The 21,680-nt window shown below is 39.6% G+C and overlaps 1 protein-coding gene across 3 annotated transcripts in view; it reads right to left on the bottom strand.

The window, feature by feature from the left end:
- Positions 1-21,680, bottom strand: part of VGLL4 (vestigial like family member 4) — a 133,084-nt gene that overhangs the window by 22,121 nt on the left and 89,283 nt on the right. For all 3 annotated transcript variants that reach the window (XM_067543749.1, XM_067543750.1, XM_067543748.1), the window contains one exon: positions 10,093-10,282. In XM_067543749.1, coding sequence (XP_067399850.1) covers positions 10,093-10,282 — 190 coding nt within the window. The remainder of the gene's footprint in view (positions 1-10,092; positions 10,283-21,680) is intronic.

Genomic DNA, 21,680 nt, shown 5'->3' on the forward strand with positions numbered 1-21,680 from the left:
TGAGAGGTCTTGGAGAGGCCTCTGAGTTACAGAGTTCCCTTACAGTATAGTTGTTAAGTCGGAAATATAAAGGACAGTTCAATTTCTATCAAATACTAAGGATCTGGTATCTCTCTAAATTATTCTACACTGTGGCAACTACAAAGAACAGAGGATTCAAGCAAAACTTCCATTGACAGAAGTGGTCAAATAATTGAGGTCAGAACCTGTAGACTTCAATTGCTGCAAAGTCTTTTTATTTCCCTTGTAAATTTTCTTTAAAGGATAGATTTTATTAAAGATAATGTTTTAAAAAATGGTCAGGTACAGAGCTTAAATGGAAGAGTTTCTGGGCATCCAGGCATAATGTACAGATTATCAGCGGGTACAGAGATTGGTTAGGAGTCAGGGAGTACAATGAAAGGATAATCTGTGGTATCCTGGATGGGAGGGGGGGGGGGTAAATAGGTTTGACAGTTAACAGTACACGCGATCAGTAATTCGGGAACATCACTTATTGCAGAGGTTACATAGGAAGCGGTTAATGGGGATACTAAACTGAAAACATACCCACCCCTTTTGGAGGAAATCCTGGCAAAGAAAGGACTCAAAGAAAAAGCACAAGGTACTCTTAAATCAGCAACCTGTTTAAGATATACACACAATTCTGCCTGTAGCCTGTCATGATAATCCCATGTGTGGCACTAACATGTCAGGCTTCACCTGTTACTGTTACTTCCAATTAATTAATTAAACAATGGCCTCTGTTTACATTAACCCTTATAACACCAGCTGGGCTGGTTATCAACAACTGAATGCTACAGTTATTGTTGTGGCCTTTCTGTAAAGCAAACTACAGTGTTAGCAGTATGGATCTGATGTGCAGTTGGGAAGGAAGTCACTTCTGGCCCTCCTGAGAAACTAAATCGACTCTCTACCTCGGCAAAGCACTTGCTGCCTCATAGCTTAAATTAAGTACAGCTGAAAATATGGGGTTGCCATCTGGTTTGAAAAAGCAAAGATCAGGGAATAAAATGAAAGGGTTTTTTGGTACTAACCTCACTTTAATCATTGCCAAAGAGCATAAAGACAGCCCAGCGTCCTCCCACAAGAAAGCCTTGGGCCTCACAAAATTGGCAGCAGTCTCCTGCACAAAAAGCTGGGCAGGCAGAAGCCTTGTCAGAATAAGAGTCCTACCAGGAAAGCTGTGTAGAGGTACATGGGTCTGCCCACACACTGAAAATAAAACATTCCCTACGCAGTTCTTGGGAAAGTTTAACACATTACTAGAGGATTTATTTATAAGTGAGCTCTTGCAGAATTATTAAATGCATCGGCACAAATGTGCTTCATAGATAAAGACACAGTATGTTTTTGTTATTACTAGGAATTAGGTTTGTTTAAACTTCTTTTTAAAAAAAAATGTAGAAATGAATACAAAGGATAGGAAGTTCGTTAGTGAAGTTCACTGCAGGAACCCTCCTGACTTCTGAAGAAACAAAGCAGCAGACTTCACGGCATTATTATACAGGAAGCTGACGCTCAGTTTCTAAAGGGTGGCCAGATAAGACATGTTTAAAGAAAAAATTCAACTTTCCTCCCAAAGTTAATGTTCTTTGGAAACATCAAAAATAAAACTAGTGGTTCTAGAAATAGTAGATTAAATTGCCCTGTGTGTATATGTTGATTTTCCTCTCTCAATTTCTGAGTATCCAGTTTCAGATTAGATACCAAAGGGATGGGGGGGAAGGGGGAAATAATCATTGAAAGTGGTTATCGGAATTGTAAAGATGGGTCATGGACTCTTAGGAACAGCCAAAGCAACACTTTTCACCTTTCAGCACTAAGAAATAATACCATTTGTTGGAACTCAGCACTCAGTAATTTGGAAGGAATGAGTTAAAGCCAGTTAGCATGTTTCTGTAGCAGATTACAGTATGAGAGAAAATGAAAGGAGATTGTCCAGTCCAGCATTTTTAGTCCGGGGAGAAAAATTTACTTATTCAACCAGAAGTTAATGTAAGTTTTTATTCCAAATCCTGCCCTTGCAGAGTCATTGTCTATAGCAACCGTGTCCATAACATTCTAATTCTCAAGAGTGCAACCTTCTAGTAAATGGTACATCTGTCAAACTGCAGGAAACATCTGGGAAAATGGTCAAATGAAAATAAGAGAAACAAATATGTAAAACCTTTGTGTTTTCATATGCTTAGAATATACATCTAGAGTATGTTTTTGGATGTGTACTGACTCTGTCCTTGTCTCTTGGTTAGATCTCAGGCTCTGGCATGTATTGGCAGCTCTAAAATTCACCATAATGTAGATACAGGATAACTTCTCCAATGTAAAACTTCTCCCTTATAGAAGAAGAATGGTCTTCTGGGTAAGGCCCAACCCTAGGAGCCAGCAGACCGGAGTTCTATTCCCAACTCTGCCACAGACGTCCTTGTGACCATGAGCAAGTCAACTATTTTTTTATATCTGGGTTTGCACATCTATACCACGCGAATACTACTCCCCTACTTCTCAAAGTGGTCATGGGAAAAAGCCACTAATGGCTTTACAATGTTTTGTGCTCTTCCCGTGGCAGGCACCCCAGAAGTGGAAAGTATGACCAGATAAAAGTCAACCTATGGAGTTGGTTAACAAAACCATTCCGCTTACAAGTGAACAGACTAAAACTGACTAATCATCGCCTACAGTATCAGTGAGTAAAGACTTGTGGGACACAGTCAAGGTTTAAAAGGATCAGGTCTCATGCTCTATTAGGATTTGGAATCATGACAGAAAGTGGACCAAAATCATCCTGCTCAGGAAGCACTAAAGCATGCGTTTGATTGATTTCCTAAATACAGGTGGACTTAAGCATGTTCTTAAATGCCTTCCTGGGCTTCTGTGAGGTTCTCATAGTAATTAGATTAATGATCGACCACATGCTGGGTCTTATTAGCATAAGAGTGAACAATATACAGTTAAGTTGGAACTGTTATTTAATCATAAAAGATTAATTTGCATATCCGTAGTTATGAAAAATAAATCTGGTTTATGAGTTTTCTGTTCATCATTCAGCACAAGTGAGGTGAGGGGAAGCACGTTAGGTTTCATATCGCTCTGTTCCTGCCATTTAGTCTTTTGAATGCACTGGTGTCTCTTTAAAAGAATAAACCAGTTCTAATCAATAAGATCTATGCTGTAACAGTTCCACTGAGATTCTGGAGAATTTTAGATCTGTGAGGATCCCACTGAAAATGCTGAGTTGGGTCCTGAGACACTTCAAAAAGCACCCCAGCAGTGGAAAGGAAATTCTGGGGGCTCTGGATTTTTTTTTTTTTTTTTTTAAACTTCTGGTTAATCACACTAAAATAATTATCTAAAAATATTTTTAAACACTGCATGAGGCACAAACCAAAATATATGAAACTAAAAGCCAGAGTTCAAAATTAGGGATATGACTGACTCCCCATGCCTCCCTTTCCCCATTTGTAATACTTTTTTACTCTTTCCATAAGGTCTCTTGGGAGCTACAATCTAATCTTTACCAAAAAGACAACAGACATGATTCTCTGTGGAGCCCATCAATGCTTCTTTTCTGCAAAGTATAGGGATTGCTAGAGAGCAACATTAGGTACTTCACTCCATTAGAAGGAAAGCATGGTTACTCCATCTCTGATCCAGAACCCACTGCCCTGTGAAATTCAGAATCTCACTTGAATTCCTTGCTTTGAGCTACTGCCAGATAACTAGGCTGGGCAAATCAGGATATCTTCAATCCAGTTTGCTTTGAGAACAGTTCTGAAAAGGGAGACAAATATGCAAACCAATGTCATTTCCACTGCAGGCTCTACAAAGAACAGAAAATGCATAGGATTGCCATAATAAGAAATCTATAATGTCCAATGAGACCTTGAAAACTGCAGTGCAGGAATCCAGCCTAGCTATATGACCCATATATGACACAATTCTTCAATATAACAACAGAGTGGCAGCCTGCACTCTGAAGTTTCTTGCTTTAATGGATTTGGTCTCAAACTTCGCATTATAGAAAGTATTTTTATGTGCAGAGTATAAGTGTGAAGACCCGAGCTTTGTCTTATTGTGATAAGCCAATTCTTATGTTAGAGAAAACGAATTTTCAAAATTGTGCTGGACAGCTGCAATAGGACTATGACATTTTCATATGCAAGTTCATTTCCACAGCAATCCTAATACTGCAAATCTGAGTGAACTGTGACTAAGAGGAGGAACTGTTTAATATTTATACGTATTTATCGTGGTTAAGTCCCAAAATAAAAAGATTACATTTCAATCTGGAGTAACCTACAGGCAGAGAGAAAATAACATCTTAAAATATATTGGAAAGACATGAACAACTTTACCAGTAAAACAAAATCTAGATGACCCTTCCAAGGATACCAAGATCATCAATTAACACCTTCATTTTACCACAAAATATACCAATTTGACTCTACAATTTGCTAATATGGAAAACATTTTAACAATCACACTGCAATGATTTTACCCACTGTATAATGACAACCACAGCCATCCTCTTGCTGCAAATACAGAGAAGAGTTATGCAAGTTCCTAGTAAAAAGCAGAGAAGTAAAAAATATGACCAGTGTCACTTTTTTCAATCCCTTTAGCTCTTGGTGCCCTTGACATTTGCTCATTTGATTTTTTAGTTGGCAAAGAAAATGCCATGAAAAGAAATTATCAGGCTTCCCAGCTCTCTGCAAGGACTCTTAAGGCAGAAATGATGCCTGCTGGGAAAAGGCTGATGTCAGCTCTTAAGAGCTCCCTGCAAGGATAAGGAGGCCTTTGTTTTCAGCTGAACTGTGAAAATGAGCAAATGCCTCCAGCCTGACAAACAAGAAACCCACACAGCACAGGTCAGGCCTGAGACCTTTACTTAAAGGTACAACACTTCATTAGTGTTACACTTGGCATCACAACAGCCAGATACATTTAAAATTAAGCAGAGGAACCATAACAATAAACCAATTTTGTCAGAAAATATAATATAAAAAAGCTTCATTTATTAAGAGAAGGTTGGTACACATCCCCTGTCACTCCATGAAAAAGGTATGGCACTTGCTGGTCCTACATAAATCAATTTCCTAACTACTCTTCTGTAACATCACAGGGATTTAGTATCAGAAACCAGTGGCTGACACTTTCCATTTTTAGGTTTAAAATAAATAATGTGGTTCTTCTTTAAATGTATTAGAAAAAGTACAGTGGAAAGCATCTTTTAATCCAGCAAGGATTGTAATACTCATAATATGTTAAAAGAATCCTTTCAGAAGTAAAGTAATTGAGAGAGTGTTAAAGAGTGGAAAGTGTGAAAGATAAATACAAAAAGATTCTAAGCTTGTCATGATTCATAGAAAAAGCTGCAAGGTACTGGTGGAAGAGAATAATTTTTTCCTCTTTTACCTCTACTACTTAATTTTAGCCAAACAAGAAAAACAAAGTTTAATGCTTTTTCATACAGAGAAGTCAAAAGATATCATTTATTCCAGATCATAAAGCAAGGGCAGATAATGGTCCTAGTACATCCCAGTACATTTCAAAGGTTAAAAAAAAAAGAGAGACAGCCATTTCATTCTGGACTACCATGTACTAAAATTTAAATACTCAGCTGGATGGTCCCAGACATGTTTCATTTGTCATGCAACAGAGAATCAAGTTCCTCTGAAAACATTTTACAGAACACAGTAGAGTTGCCAGGATGTTTTGACTGACTTCGCTCTATCTCAGAGGGCAGTAGATGAAATAAACATACCTGTATAGGCCATACAATAATTAAAAACCAAAGTAAGGGGTATTATTTACTGTGAATTGGGAGTTACACCAAAATAGGGAGAACATATTTCCAGACCCATTCCAACCCAAATTACTGCCATCCTCAAGTTTCTGTCAAGCTACTTCTGCAGTTCCCAAATTTTCAGATGGATACATTCCAGCGGATGATGTGTGATGGGGAATTCACCAGCACTCCTACCTAGAGCTAAAGTCAAATTACTAACAAAAGTTCTACCTTTGATAATATATATGGCACTGCTGCAGGTACGATCACATTTACTGCCACGGTGTGCTTCCATTGCAAAGATGAATACATGCTTTTGATACTGTCTCTCACAGTATTCTTATCAGCAAGTTAAAGAAGTATGGGTTGGATGAATGGACTATAAAATGGATAGAGAACTGGCTAGAGCATAGGGCTCAACGAGTAGTGATCAATGGCTCCATGTCTAGCTGGCAACCGGTCACAAGCAGAGTTCCCCAGGGGTCGGTCCTGGGGCCGGTTTTGTTCAACATCTTTATTAATGATCTGGAGGATGGGGTAGATTGCACCCTCAGCAAGTTTGCGGACGACACTAAGCTGGGGGGAGTGGTAGATACCCTGCAAGGTAAGGATAGGATACAGAGTGACCTAAACAAACTGGAGGATTGGGCCAAAAGAAATCTAATGAGGTTCAACAAAGATAAGTGCAGAGTCCTCCACTTAGGAAGGAAGAATCCCATGCACAGCTATAGACTGGGGACCAACGAACTGGGCAGCAGCTCTGCAGAAAGAGACCTAGGGGTAACGGTGGATAAAAAGCTGGATATGAGTCAGCAGTGTGCCCTGGTTGTCAAGAAGGCTAATGGCATATTGGGCTGCATTAGGAGGGGCATTGCCAGCAGGTCACGGGAAGTGATTATTCCCCTCTATTCAGCATTGGTGAGGCTGCATTTAGAATATTGTGTCCAGTTTTGGGCCCCCCACTACAAAAAGGATGTGGACAAGTTGGAGAGAGTGCAGCGGAGGGCAACCAAAATGATTAGGGGGCTGGAGCACAGGACTTGAGGGAACTGGGCTTGTTTAGTCTGTAAAAGAGAAGAATGAGGGGGGATTTGATAGCGGCCTTTAACTACCTGAAAGGGGGTTCCAGGGAGGATGGGGCTAGGCTGTTCTCGGTGGTGGCAGATGACAGAACAAGGAGCAACGGTCTCAAGTTGCAGGGCGGGAGGTCTAGGTTGGACATTAGGAAAAAGTTTTTTACTAGGAGGGTGGTGAAGCACTGGAATAGGTTACCTAGGGAGGTGGTGGAATCTCCATTCTCAGAGGTTTTTAAGCTGAGGTTTGAGAAAGCCCTGGTTGGGAGGTTAGTCCTGCTTTGAGCAGGGGGTTGGACTAGATGACCTCCTGAGGTCCCTTCCAACTCTAATATTTTATGATTCTATGATTCTATGCCTACTTCATGATTTTAGCAAGCGACAGAGACACAAGATTGGACAAGAGTTACTGCCCATCTGAAGTACTTCAGAAATACAGTTATCTAGATAGAATAAGAAACACTGTTGTTGAAAAGTTCCAGAGGGGTAGCCATGTTAGTCTGTATACAGCAAAAACAATGAGAGTCCTGTAGCACTTTAAAGACTAATTAATTTAATTTCTGCAGGTAATTAAATTAATTAGTCTTTAAAGTGCTACAGGACTCTCATTGTTTTTGCTGTTGTTGAAATGTCTGCAGTTGTTGCAGGGGATGTAATTTGCACCCCTTGTACTATCTGTGGCAGCTGTATCCAATGGGATTCTTTCTTGTAGGAGGTGTCAGTGTGTGTACCAGCTATCTTCATGGGGTTCTGCCATAGGACAGTGGCTTTAAATTTACAGCATGGGCTCTATGCACAGCTACCTCGGGGAGGTGTTGAATTAATGACCAGGCCAGAGCTGCACAAACTTAAGACTAGTCACTTCAAGGAGCCTGAAAACCAGGTTCCACTGGCAGAAGCCTGGGAGTGCATCAAACCCATTGTCTGGGGTCCTTTAAGTATGGATTTAAACACCAAATTGAAGCCGTGAAATAATCTTCTCTTTTGTGGCACAGAAAATATATACTACTTTCCTTAATACCAAAAACTACGAACTGTTTCTTTTAAATTTGTTCCAATACGCCTGAGCACAATTGAAATTTTATAATCCTCTTCTCTATCTTCTTGTCTAGGTTTAATACAATTAATCTTGCCATCTAGTCTTCAAAAGGACAGAGTTTCCATATAACATGATATTGGCAGTCACAGCAGCTAAACATGAATTATTTGTTTTTCTATATGAAATGCTGCCAAATTAGCTTTTCCAGATCCTCCAAGCCAGTAAATTGTTACTGCCAATAATGCTCGGTACAACACTTCTTTTCCCTAATATACTATGATGTCTTTAATGATAAAGTGACAAAAACAAGTTTTTACTGCAGATGCTTAATTTTTTTTTTTTTTAAGTCAAAACCTTGTGTAAGCCTTTTACAAAGTTTTAAATAATGCATTCATTTTGCTAACTTAATATCAAACATAACCAAAGACAAAGAAAGGGGAAACCTGGAAATCATTAAAGAAATGTAACTTTCTCATTTAGTGCAAAATTCATAGAGTGTTTGTTAATTTTTTTTTTTTTATTAGAGACATCTGAAATATCTGACTTTTGTGACATTTGGTTCAAAGAATTGTATGTTATCGGCTAGAAATCTTTTTGATTGAGGATTAAAAACAAAGTGAATGAAGGTTCATTCAGTGTGTGCTGTGCTAGTTTTTTTTTCTGCCCCTCTGAACTAGAGGATCTTGTTAAAATATATGATTTGATTCACACCTTGGGACCACAGGGTAGACAATACCAGTACCTTATTATTGCAGGGGGAGACATCTTTCCTACACTAAACCACTGAAAAAAATCAGTCTGCTGGACAAAGGTGCTATGCAGAAAAACAAGACTAAGTACAGTCACCTTTAAAATTGGTTTAAGACAAGGGATTATGTGGAGCATCTGACTTTACCTTCTGGTTTCCAGAACTTTAGCTTTGAAGCCAATTTAGGCTCCACGTGAATGTGTCAGTTCAAACTCCACCTTTTTTATGGCCTGCATTGTATAAAGTGGCACAATATACATAACTGCGAGCTGTGTTTTATTATATTTCCACCATGTCCGTTCTGAAAATTACACTTTTTCCATTAAATAACATCATAATTCAAAAATGTCATAAAAATTCTCCATGTATGTTTTGTATTGCCACAGAAACATAGTATTTTTTCCCCAAGGCTAGCACTCTCATTTGCAAGGAAGGTAGTGAAGGGCTGTAAATAGTTAAGTTTAAAAAAAAAGAAAAGAAAAAAAAAAAGGCATGCTGCAAATCAGAAGTCTTTCCCGCTTGTGAGCTTTCACTGTTTTGCATTACTCGGGTGCTGGATTCCTGATTTGTAACAAATTCCAAGACAGCAGGCTCAGCCTCTGACTAACACTATGGTGATTTATTTGAGGATAAATACCTCTGTCTGCATCTTGTGACTGAACACAACAGTCCAAAGCAGAGTGGAATGTGAGGAATGCAGAGGGCCATTTCAGCTGAGGCAGCAGGGAACAGTATGCAGTTATCAAGCTACCTCTGACTGCTGAAATACTCTGATCACTTCCTCCAGTCAAGCAGGAAAGGAATTCTCTAAGCCTGGCCTTCATGCCGACCCGAACAGGATTCCCAGGAACAACAACAAGAACACAGCACAAATGGCACCTGCATGATACTCTCTCTCACACACACCCCTTCTCCATATATTATCTGTAGAGATAGTTTCATGTCCTAGTGAAATGCACTGTCAGGGTCTGAATATGATCACATAAATAACATCCAGCAACAACAGCAGCCCGTCCAGCTGTCGGGGCAGAATCTACTGAGCAGCTGGGCCCTCATAGCCTTAGAAAAATGTGAAGTATTTGTTTCCCCAAGAGTAGAAAGCTTAAGGGTGCGGGATGTGGAGGGAGCAGGTTAAAAAGAAGGGGGTATTTAAAAAAAACTGTACCTAGATATAAATGTTACGATGAACACAGTCAACATAATTCCTATTGCCTGAGGCTATAAAAACAGTTCTACAGTGTCACATAATTCTCTTGATCGTCATGCAGACCTTCCCTTGATGTGAAGAACAAAGGAAGAGTCTGGCCCTAAATTCAAGGTATATTTATATTATAATTTTCAACATGCGAATAATTTTAAAAAAAAAAATTATAATTAAAGGGCCAGTAATGACATTCAATTCTATTTGGCTAGAAAACAAAGGCATTGAAAGAGAAAAACTTACAGGTGTGGGTTGAACATTCGACTCATTTTAGAAACATGTTCGTTTTCACAGTCTAGCTCATCATCCCCTTGGTCCATGCTGAACTTTCTCTTGTTGGGGCTGATGGGAGGAGGGCCTGTTCGATGGTTGGCTAGAGCAGACGATACTGGAAGAGACTGCATTCTGGGCTCGCCTCTTAGAGCTGCTTCACCTACAGGAAGAACACAGGTAAAATGAACATAGAGGGGAAAAAACCCTCCCCTTTTACAACAGTTCTTAAAGGAAAGTTTTTGACACAGTAAGGGGGCACATGCCACACTGAGCACGGTCAGGACACATTGAAAGAGTGGTTAGAAGCCAAGTATGGCATCATTCATAAGGACATGTCTTTTCAACCAAGAAACTGATTAGGATCCAGTTTAAAAATAAAAATGTTGGAATAAAGTAATAGTTGAAAAAAATGCACCACAGAAAGGATAGTTTATTCACCTTTGGTAATCTAAAAAGGTTGAGCTAAGGCAGTCTTTAAAAGCATTTTTATTCACAAGTATTGCTTTTAATAACCAACATTGCATTTACATAATCTTACAATGCAAAGAATGACCGACTTTTGGGGGGGCAGCGGGCACTATAAAATAGACTTACTTCCTTCTCTGTAGTAGTGTCTTTAAATTCTGGGACTACCGTTCAGATTTGTGCCAAAAACTCATGATTTAAATTATTTATTGAATAAACTTTAAAATTTAAATTATATAAAAAAAGTTTCCTGAATCAAGCCTGCCAAATATATTAATCTAATTACCCTTGGTGAAAATTAAGGGGGAAATTCTGCTCTTACTGGCACTGTTGTAAATTTGGCCCTTTAAAGTCATGTTTGGTGGAGTGAACAAAAGAACACGCCTGTATGGAACAAGAATCATAAAACTTCAATCCTAAACAAGTTAATTTTCAACTAGATAAGCTCGCAGTAAACTCAGCAGTTACATCTCATGACAGCATCTGAGACTTAGCAGGAAATCTCATTTAGAGTATACAAGAGTTGTGTAGACAAATTCCAGAAATGATACATTTATATAGCACATCCACTTGTTGTTACTAAGCAAAATTGGGCTGCAAACCTTTTCCCATTACAATTAAATGCTAGTGTTCATTAACATTCACAGCTTTCATTGATACATCTGTCTCTACCGCAGTAAGTCAATATTTCAACCGCATATGGACTTTTAGATTAAGAAATATCGCTTTGGCGGTTTTCAGGGGATTTTGGAGGTAATCTGGACTATCAATTTTACCTACTCTGGTAATGCTTTTGAAACAAACACTTTTGTTAAAGTTTAAAATTGGTGATTTTCCTTCAGTGGCTGAAGCATTTTAGTTTCCACATGGTTGTAATTTTGGAAAATAAAATTAGGATAAACTCAAATCCATCTATAGCAATGTGGTACCTAAGAAAGAAATCTTTGTCTCCCACTAGACATTTTGATATCACCACTGATGCAAAAATGATTTATAGAAAGTAGTCTTATTTCACATGGGTGACAAATAGTATTTTGTTGGAAAAAGAACGAGTGAGAAGAAAACCTCCTGAAAGTTTACCAGTAAAAACAAATATTTTGCCAATTGAGTCAGTAAGATATAAACTAGCAAATATACAGTGACCTATATTACACCACAAGTCATGATTTCTATTAAAGACCCTGGCACTGAAGCTAAATTGGAATTTTCCATCTTGAAATTAAATAGTAAAAGGTATGTTCTACAGCAGACATTCTGAAGTTGGACATGCAGACCACATACAGTATTAAAACAGCCAACTGGTTAATTGCAAATCCCCTCACCCGAGCAAAAAGAATCTTTACAAAAAGGAGGTGTTGCCATTAAGAACTTAATCATCTGATCAGCAAATTCTATAAATTTTTTTCAGCCTTTAACGTTGCCACAAAAGGGCTCCACATATATCACTATCACATTCCGACATAAACCTATGGCTACATTATCAGCATAAATCATATTGTACCAGCTACCCCCCCTTCTAGAAAGTCTCCCTCGTTTCTATCTTTGAAAAAGTAAGACATCCACTTCAAAAGATGAAATCTGAATCATTCTGAACACTTTGATACTTCCTTTTTCTGCTCACCCCTCCTCCCCCCGACACTTGATCCCTCCATCATGTCCAAGGTCACTTTTGAAGTCTCAGTGTCTATGAAAGGCAAACATCTACCAGTACTGTCCATTCACCAACCTAGAAACTGTTTTGGTTTTCAATGGGCAACAGGGAGTTTGACACAGAATCACATCAAAGAGACATACTCTAAATAACATTCTTGATTAAGTTGTTTGGGTTTTTTTGTTTTTTGTTGCCAAGTATCAAGATTTTTTTTTCCTAAAAAATCATTATGAAAATGTCTGTGGTGGCAACAGCACTTGTTTGAATTAACTCAATTAATAAAACACATTCAATTAGAAAGTTCATAAGTCTGAGGGAAATGCTATCATTATCTTCCGCACTGGGCGTAATAAAAGCCTTTTTTAAAGGAACTTAGTAAAGCATGAAGGGTCTCCACGAGGTTCTAACAAAACCCATCAAGCTCTACAAAGATTCCAGTGGTAAATTTCTCAGTGCCCTACATGTACTTAGCACAAAATATTGGGATCATTATTCTGAGAACACTGAAGTCACCAGCTAGTTCTGAGTCTTCTAGTGATTTCATCCATGGTGTGACAATGCCACTTAGCAAAAGCAAATCAGATTAATGTCATGACCATTACAACTTCATAAAGACATTGTTACTTAGGCCCTGGGTCTCCAAAGATGCTGAGGATCTTCTTACTGAATTGGATAGCCATCAGCATCTTGATGGAGATGCTCAGTACTTCACAGGGCTGGAACCCTAGGAAGATAGAAACATAAGGCAGGCAGAAAGAACATAGAAGGAAAGATGGTGGGGTTGAGATCCATGATGAACATAATGGCCTCACTATCCATTGCAGGGATACTGTTTTATAAACATGCCCCCTGACACTTGCATTATGATGTATTTATCCCACACCGCAAACTTAGCCTCTCACGTGGCTTTTAAGACTGATTAGGCCTATAACTGGTTTACATTAAAAATATTGAAATAAAAGATTTGTTTTCAGCTCTTTCCTCTTTACAGCACTTTAATTTAAATCAGGAAAAGAGAAACCACAACTCAGTCTACCAAACAAAATGCTGTTTTACTGACTGGATTTGTCTGTCTCTGTCTGACCACACTCTATAGTAACCAGACTGATATCATCCTACTGGCAAGACAACGCTCTGATAAAACTGTATTTCATAAAATTCCACAAACCTATACCCAATCTTCAAAATTCATTACTGTACAGGCCTGAGTCCGGGCTGCAATTGAAGCACAGAATGCATATTCATTATGCTTTTCATAATACTTCTTTGTTTCAAATCAGCAGCTGGGCTAAGGACCTACATATCTGCTTCTTTCAAACAGTTCTGCTTATGACTATTCATCCCAGTCATCTTTTTGTTTTGTTTTGTTTTTAATTAGAACTCTTAGGCAACATGACAGAGTACAGACAAGCTAACCAGAGATAATGACGTGACGTACCGTCTGTCTGTAGTACAAATACTGCAGTAATGTACAACAGCTCAGTTAACAGTGCTCTACGCACTCGGCAAGAATTCTCCTTCCTTTAACAACTTACAAGTTTAAATCTCAGGTTTGTTTAGTATAATGGACTTAAAATAAGCTTTATGTTTAGGAAAGCAGCATTTCAGACCCAGTCACGCTGGTCAGCCCCTTGCTACTGTCCCATAAGTACTGGGTCATTTATAGTATTTGTGTTTTCTCCTGCAGTTCAGCCAGCGCTGCGTCCCCCTGCTGAAATGTTACGTACAATACAAGCTTCATAGAGGCATAAATTGTGTTTTTACAAGTGTCGATTTGACAGCAAGATACCAGAGAAGTCTTAAAATGCATCTGATAAAATCTTCTGAGAAGTCCATGACTCACCAAGACTGGAAATAAAAAAATTAATACACACAAATTTGGTCGGCCTGCTTCCTTCCTTCCCACCCCAGCATCTCAGTGTGGGCTGCAGCATGCCTGTTCAAACATGGCTACCATATCTTATTCCCCACTCACAATTTCCTCCTTCCAGCTGGCTGCTATTAAGCCCATAAAATCTTAGCATTAATTACAATCCAGAAATGAAAGGCTTCAGCTTTCCAAAGAATGATTTACAAGATACAGTCCTAGACGCAAAACAGACTAAAATAAAATTCTGAAACAGAGGAACATGCAGATGAGAACCGTGAAATTTAACCACCACTTTTCTATGTTCTCCACTCCATTCTCCTACCACCTCAAACATAAAGAGAGAAATAGAGTGCAAGGAGGAATGGTCATAGATGGGAGTAAAATTACAATCCATGGGATTACAGGGTAAAAACTGTCATTCATAACTACTGAGTATGGAGTAGGGGACCTACAACAAGGTGCTGAAATCTAAGAATTAGCAACTAAGAGAAGAAATACAATAGCAAACAAAGATATTGCATCACAAAATGTAACTTGTTCATCAATCTTGTCAACTGATTATAAATAATTGAATATATTTCACAGTATGCTAATTATATATTATAAAAATAGGGAAATCTTAGTCATGTGAAATCTAGCAGATATTAAATCTTCACTGAGAACTGAGACTTTCTGCATGATTTCTCAGATATGCAGTCTAGCACCGTTCTACTTTACCCGTTATTTGACCAAAGGGAGCACATACATCCATGTAGATTGCTCAATGGTAAATCCTGATTTCATGATAAAAAGTCTATAAATGTTCAAGGAATCGGAAGTCATGTTAATTATACAAGTTCTGTAATCTTAACAAAAAAATGTACTGATTGGAAAGTTGATGGGATGGAGAAGAAGTTCTTTAAGACAATTTGAATGCAAGTCAGTTCCTAATGGAACAGTGAGAAAAATAAAAAATCAGTGAATGTATATAGTCTGATTCTAAACCACTACGACAACAGCAGCGCCTGGAAATGGTTTTAAATTGATTTTTAGGTGAGAGTGCCTCCTCTCTTGTAACAGAGCCCTCTCCTCAAACAGGAATCAATCCAGGGAAGTTCTATGGCCTGTGTTATGCAGGAGGTTGATTGATTAACTAGATCCATCACAGGGGTCCCTTCAGGCTTTATCATTCCCGTTTGGCACTAGACCCGATCAGCTTCCTCACAAGATGACACCAGGCTGGCAAGAACCAAGCTTTAACACGTACATTACAGCAGAAAACAACATTGAGAAACATTTGCCAACATCCAAATAATTTCTGGGATCAACTTCTGGCTAGCGGTGTGAAGAGAGATATGCCAGAAAACCTGCACCCAGAAGCGGAAATGTGGCCATGAAGTTGCCTGTCCTGTTCTGGCTCCTCCGTCTGACACAAAAGGGTTCTCTGCAGGTCTGCCCTTCAGGGTGATACACACAGGGCCTGACACAGGAGGAAGGGGTACATACCATAGTTTAGTGCCCCACTGAGCTGTTTCGCCATGGAGGATGGGAGGCAGCACAAGGGAGTGCGTCTGTTTGCAATGATATATTCCTAGTCATCCAGGCAGCAGCCTGAACGAGATCCACACGCCATGATTCTGGTTCAGTAGCACTTGCTGAGACGGACTCCAGCGTGAGAGGCATTGAGAGTGCTGTATTCCATAGAAAGCACTTCATCACTATAGCTTAAAGGCTGCACTGTCAAGCACTCAAAGGCCAGGAAATGTCAATGCTAAGGTTGCCTGCAAAAGCCAAAACGTGTACATGCGTTTGTGCACATGCATTACTTAAAACGATTACAGGAGCTCATACTATTTCTCACTACGCTACACTACTGTAGAAGGAGGTATGTAGTGATTTCAGAACTACTCTATAACATGCAGGCGCAGGGAAAGGCACATGCTTAGCTCAGCACCTAAACTCCAGTGAAGAGCTTATGAGAGAGACAAGGTGGGTGAGGTAATATCATTTATTGGGCCAACTTCTGTTGGTGAATGAGACAAGCTTTCAATCTTGAAGAGCTCAGGAGTTCTGCAGGCCAGGTGCCTTCCTGTGCCACGGCACCCCTACAGTGCACAGGAGCAGGGCTCCACCCTGTGTACCTTTGGCCATCTGTCAGAGTGGAGTTGGGGCAGGTGGGTGGGGAGAAATGAAGCTGCAAAGCAGGTGGGCTGGAGCTGACCTGCACGCTTCAGCCCTGTGGAGCACCTAAAGGCCATACACTAATCTTTAAAGACACCTATTTCTGTCAAATTTCCATACCTTGGCCGTAGGTCTGCTCTAGGCTCCAGTCCAGCAAAGCACTTCAGCACAAGTCTAACTTCAGGCATGTGACTAGTCCCAGTGAAGTCACAGCTAGCCATTTAAAATGGGATCCTTTCAGCGTTCTCTCTCTCACTCTCACACCTGCTGCTAAGGTGCCGGCTAAGTGAACTGAAGATCTTCTCTATTTCCAGCTAAAGTATGTGAAACCAGACAGCCTGCAGCTAAACAAAAGTCTCCACATTACCTTGCCTGCAAGACCTAATTGCAACCAACACTAATAAATTTGTTTCCATGTCCCAGAAGGCAAGCAGATTCCAAAAGAAATCCTCTCCCAAGCAACCGCTGCTGCTTCCTGCGCTGAAGAGGGGGTTTCTTCATAAGAACAGCCACACGGTCAGACCAATGGCCCATTTAGTCCAGTATCCTATCTTCCAACAGGGGCCAGTGCCAGGTGCATTGCAATGTAAACGGACCTTGCAATGTAAATGGAAAAAGGTTTCTTTTTCATTTGGCTCAACAAACAAGGTAGAAGGGGTATTCTAGGACTGATACACTCTCTGGCCCACAGGCCAATTCTACTAGCAAAAACACACAAAAGTTTAAATTTGTACGGGAAGACTAGAAATTAGTGCAAAATATTTTTAATTGCTCTCTCACTGAATTATATTCTCACTTTATTCTTCTCCCAGAAGTACAGTAGTTAATCTCATGAGTAGTCATAAGCCACTCTTGCTCCAGTAAAAGCAATGTTGATCAGTATATTGCTATGCACCAGAGTCATAGTCAGGATGCACAGGGTCTAATAGCCCAAGATACATGATCTGGAGTATACTTCCAAAGCTATGGCTAGTACATTGTAAAATGAGCTGCTGATGGTTCAACTGCCAAACTCTCTGTTATGCCACATTATAGCCTACAAAAGAGAAGAAAGAGATACTTAGCTCCTCTAAGAAACAATAAATCTCATGTTCTTGTACATGCTTAATAAGACTATATTATTATTGATACTACAGAAAGATGCATGTTCCATTTAACTCACTGGCAAAATACACTGCATTCTAAATGTAACTAGAAGTGCTTGTTTACTACTAACTGGACTATGTATAGTGATATTGCTCATGGGAGACCATCACTGAACTGTTTAAAAAGGCCCATTTCAGATCTAGACAATGAGTTTTCCTCCTTGTGAAGTTTTAAATCTCAAACATATCTCCATGGGCTGGATTAAAAGCTCACTAAAGCCAATGGGAGACCTTCCATTGACTTTAGTTGGGTTTAGGTCAGGGCCCAAATAATTGTTTTCATGTTGTGAGCTGATCTGAACACTTCTGATACGTATTCAAATGAGAAAAGTTAGATGGAGATTGAGGACCACATTAACTGTATATTCCCATTTCCAAGGTAGAAAATGAATATAGATTTATTTACTCAAAACCATGGTCAGTAAAAGCCTGAGTAACAAATATTCCCTTAAAATCCAGCTTAATTTTGTTTATATTTAGAGTACTTTACATAGGGTATCATCACACTTGTGACGGGCAAACTTCAGGACTGATGTTGGTTAAAAGTTTCTACAAGGGGTTTCCCAAATCTGAACTCAACATCTACATTTAAAAAAGGAAAGATAAATCTATAATACCTAGTGAAAAAATCTATCAATGAAAAGTCATGAATGGATCACCAGTCTGTCAGTTATGGAGTTCAAATTACCATTGCTTTTTAAAATTGTGGCAGTTTCTTGGTCTGTCTCTTCTTTTCTCTGTCACCAAGATAAGTGACTTATTGTGAAACATAAGAGACAGGAAAGCAGAGCAGATCAAAGGCCAGTCTGTCATTAGGTGAAAATGATCAAAGCTTATCCACTTCAAAAGTAAATCTGAGTGAGGGTAAGGTTACAATAGGAAAGATTTGTTAGATCAGGTGCTTAAGGAGCATTTTAATGGGCTGAGTGGTATCTTGAGAGACACTCTAAAAAGTTAAATTAAATGTAATGACAAAAAGAGACAAATAGGAAATTCAATGTGTGAAAATCCAAAACCAAATAACTTTCTGAAGAACATGAAGTAAAATATTTGAAAAACTGATCAAGGTTTTATTAATGGACTGCAAAGTATATATTCAGATTTGAGCAGTGTGCGCGCGTATGTCAGCTAACACAGTTGGCATTCTGTCCTCTTAGAAATATGAGTGAGTTATTTGGTGCTAATTTTTTTTTTTCCTTTTTCTTTTTTTTAAACCTTAAGCCATGTGGTGCTCTCACTCGGACTTGCTCAGCTAGCTCAGGAATTTTCTGGGATTTATAATATTTTTAGATCAAAGTCTTTGAATAAACTGCCCAGTTGTTCCATTTCCCTGGTGTGCAATACATATGAAATCTCCCAATTTCAAAATTCCATACTGGTCAAATCTTACAGAAGAACAATACTGGGGTGAGAGGGGGTTCTGTAATATAACATGTCTGGGTTTGTTTGTTTTTTAAACTGATTAGCTCCATGTAAGGCGAAGTACTGTAACATAATTGCAGCTCTTCACTATTGCATCTGGTAGCTCCTGGCTCTTCCATTTCCTTGATATGGCTTGGTTGGTTTCTTCTGCATTTAAATTTTTTGATCCAATCTGACCCTAATGGTCCTACACCACAATTAACCAGCCCTGAGTCAGCTGAAACAGGCCAGCCACAGGTGTTTAACTACAGCCATAGACATACCCTCAGGCTTCACACAAGGAATACAGGCCTAACCGACAGTGGACCCATTCAACATGTTGATTCTGTAGTGTTCTTTCCTAGGGGATGTGAGCCAGTATTCTTCCCCAGATGCTGCTGAAGTGGAGTGTTTGAACTACAACAAGGCTTTTATCATGGGCCTCTTGAAGGAAATGCTGTACAGTCCAAGGCTAAAGAAACAGACAGTGGCTTTGTGCAAACACTAAAAGTACAAGCAAAAACACTTTTAACCTCTACAATAGGCAACAGATATTGTGGAGCAGAGGAAAGAGTCAACTACTGAAGAAGTACAAATCTCTTATGCTGGAGAGCTAATTTCTAAAACATCAACCAATGGACAATGTTGTCTTCAGATCAGGGTGTAGCATCACAGAAGAGCAGAAATGAGGCAGAAGGTAATGCCTGTCTACAGGCAGCTGAACCACGCTGGTCTACACAATCATTATGGTGTTGGTTGTGTCTGCATGCACTTTGAGGACCATTTTGTGAAGTTTGCAAGCGCTTCCCCTCACTGAGGTAAAATGACGGGGATTTTATCTGCTAAGAGGTATGGGACAAATGCCTGGAAGTCTTGTCTCGCAGCTATGACATTATTTCCAGAAGATGTGCCTCAGAAGACCACAACTTTGGGGACAGAAAATGTGGACACAGAAACTATGAAACAGTCATAGGTAACAGGGAAAAACGGACTGACTGGATGGTGCTGATGGGTCTCTACTGAAGAGGAAATGCAACAAGTTTCCACCCTGTCTTCAAAACTCAAATATCCTTGGAAGGTCAGCTTGGGTAGCACCACAACTCCCCCAGGAAACTGAAATAACACAATTAGTTTCATAACAATGATTTCTACATGGATTGTAACAGAAGAAATATACAAAATTCTGTCTGTATAACATCAAAAGGAAAAAGACTATTTTGACCCAGCAAGCAATATACCCTTCTTTTTGAGCAAGGGTTTGTCATAAAGGTTTCCGAAGCAATTTCCCCCAAGTTACAAAAGAACAAACTTGAATTTAGCAGTGTCTTCTCCTTCTACCATAAAATACAAGAGTGTAGCAAAGGGAATGGTAGGGATAACAAATATGGGGTTGAGATGCAAAGATGCTCTCATGGCGACAATGGTTCAAGATTTTAATCAGAGAAGACTGACACACTATGGGTAGACTGAGTTGTGCCTTTCTTGGAAGTATCAAAAGTTCTCCCAACCCTTTCACTGTGGATTGAGGTGCATAAAGGGAGTGAAAAGAGAAATTTCAGTGACCAAGAACTTGTAAAAATCTTTATTTTCCAGGGAATCTCAGGAGGCGCTTTTCCCCATCAAAGAGAGGCGAAGGATTTGTCTGAAGAACAAACTGGAACAGAGTATACTTTGAAGGCCAAGGAACTGGGTTCCACTGTTTCAGCTTAGCTAAACTTTCTATGCTAACAGCCCCCCTATGAGATGCAAGGACTAACTTAATATCAGGAGCAGTCCAGGTGCTATTAATGGCAACAGATGCTAGCAGATAGAGGAACTGTAATATTGGACTTTTCTTCTTCAACAGCAAGGAAAATGGCCAACATAAGTAATTTGGTTCCTCACCTTTTTCTCCATTTGTGGACCCCTAAAAATTTCAAATGGAGGTATGGACTCCTTTGGAAATCTTAGGCATAGTCTGCAGAACCCCAGGGGTACCTGGACCACAGGTTGAAAACCACTTCTCTACCAGAAGTGCTTCCTGAGTCTGAGAAAACCCATTATGCCCCTAGGAAGGGATCAGAGGAGCTTATTAGCAAATCTCCTCAGAGAGTATTAAAGAGAAACAATCAAATTCCCTCTTATTCAAATGCACTTCGTCATAGTGACTGTGATAGATGTTATCAGAGACTAAATGAGCTGCAGGAAGCAGCCTGTCCTAGGGCGTTAAAGGACAGATGGGAATGTACTTCAGAACAAGAGTTGGCCAATATATTTTCAGTAAAGGATGGTGGTTTGAGGATCCATGTTACAACCTCACGTCCAATAAACCTTTCACAGAGAGGAAGCTAAGTCAGACAGGAAAGATGGAGGAAGGGTTGTGTCTACTACTGAGAAATTACATGCTGACTCGACAGGATTTCCCACCAGCGAACAGAGATTTCTGGTCAGCCAGGACAAGTTTGTTAGAGCTCCTGGAAACTGAGCATGAATCAGAGCCTCAGAGGCATTCTGGTCGGATGGTCCTGAGGTCAGCGAGGGCACATTCTACATGTCAGAAGACTTCAGCTAGGACTCCATCATCTTGCTCTCTCACCCAATCGCAAATTGTTATTAGTCCTTTGCTGGCACTCTCTTTTCTTGGCTCACCTGCCTGGAATTTGAGAGCCTGAATCTTTCCTTATTTCTTCCAGTCAAAGCAGCAGAAGCATGCTTCTGCTAATCACTCCTGCAATCAGCATAGCAAACAGTGTGACCTCCGGACAGACTGCGAGAAACAGGATTAGAACCAAAGAAGAGGCCTTCTAGCCAAATTTCATTGGCGTTTCTACCCATCACTCATGCGATGACAACAACTGATCCAAGAGCTCTAGCAACCAAATCTCCA

Source organism: Emydura macquarii, unplaced genomic scaffold (assembly GCF_026122565.2).
Source record: "Emydura macquarii macquarii isolate MOO-44397 ecotype Brisbane River unplaced genomic scaffold, CSIRO-AGI_Emac_v2 contig_968, whole genome shotgun sequence".
NCBI lineage: Eukaryota > Metazoa > Chordata > Testudines > Chelidae > Emydura > Emydura macquarii.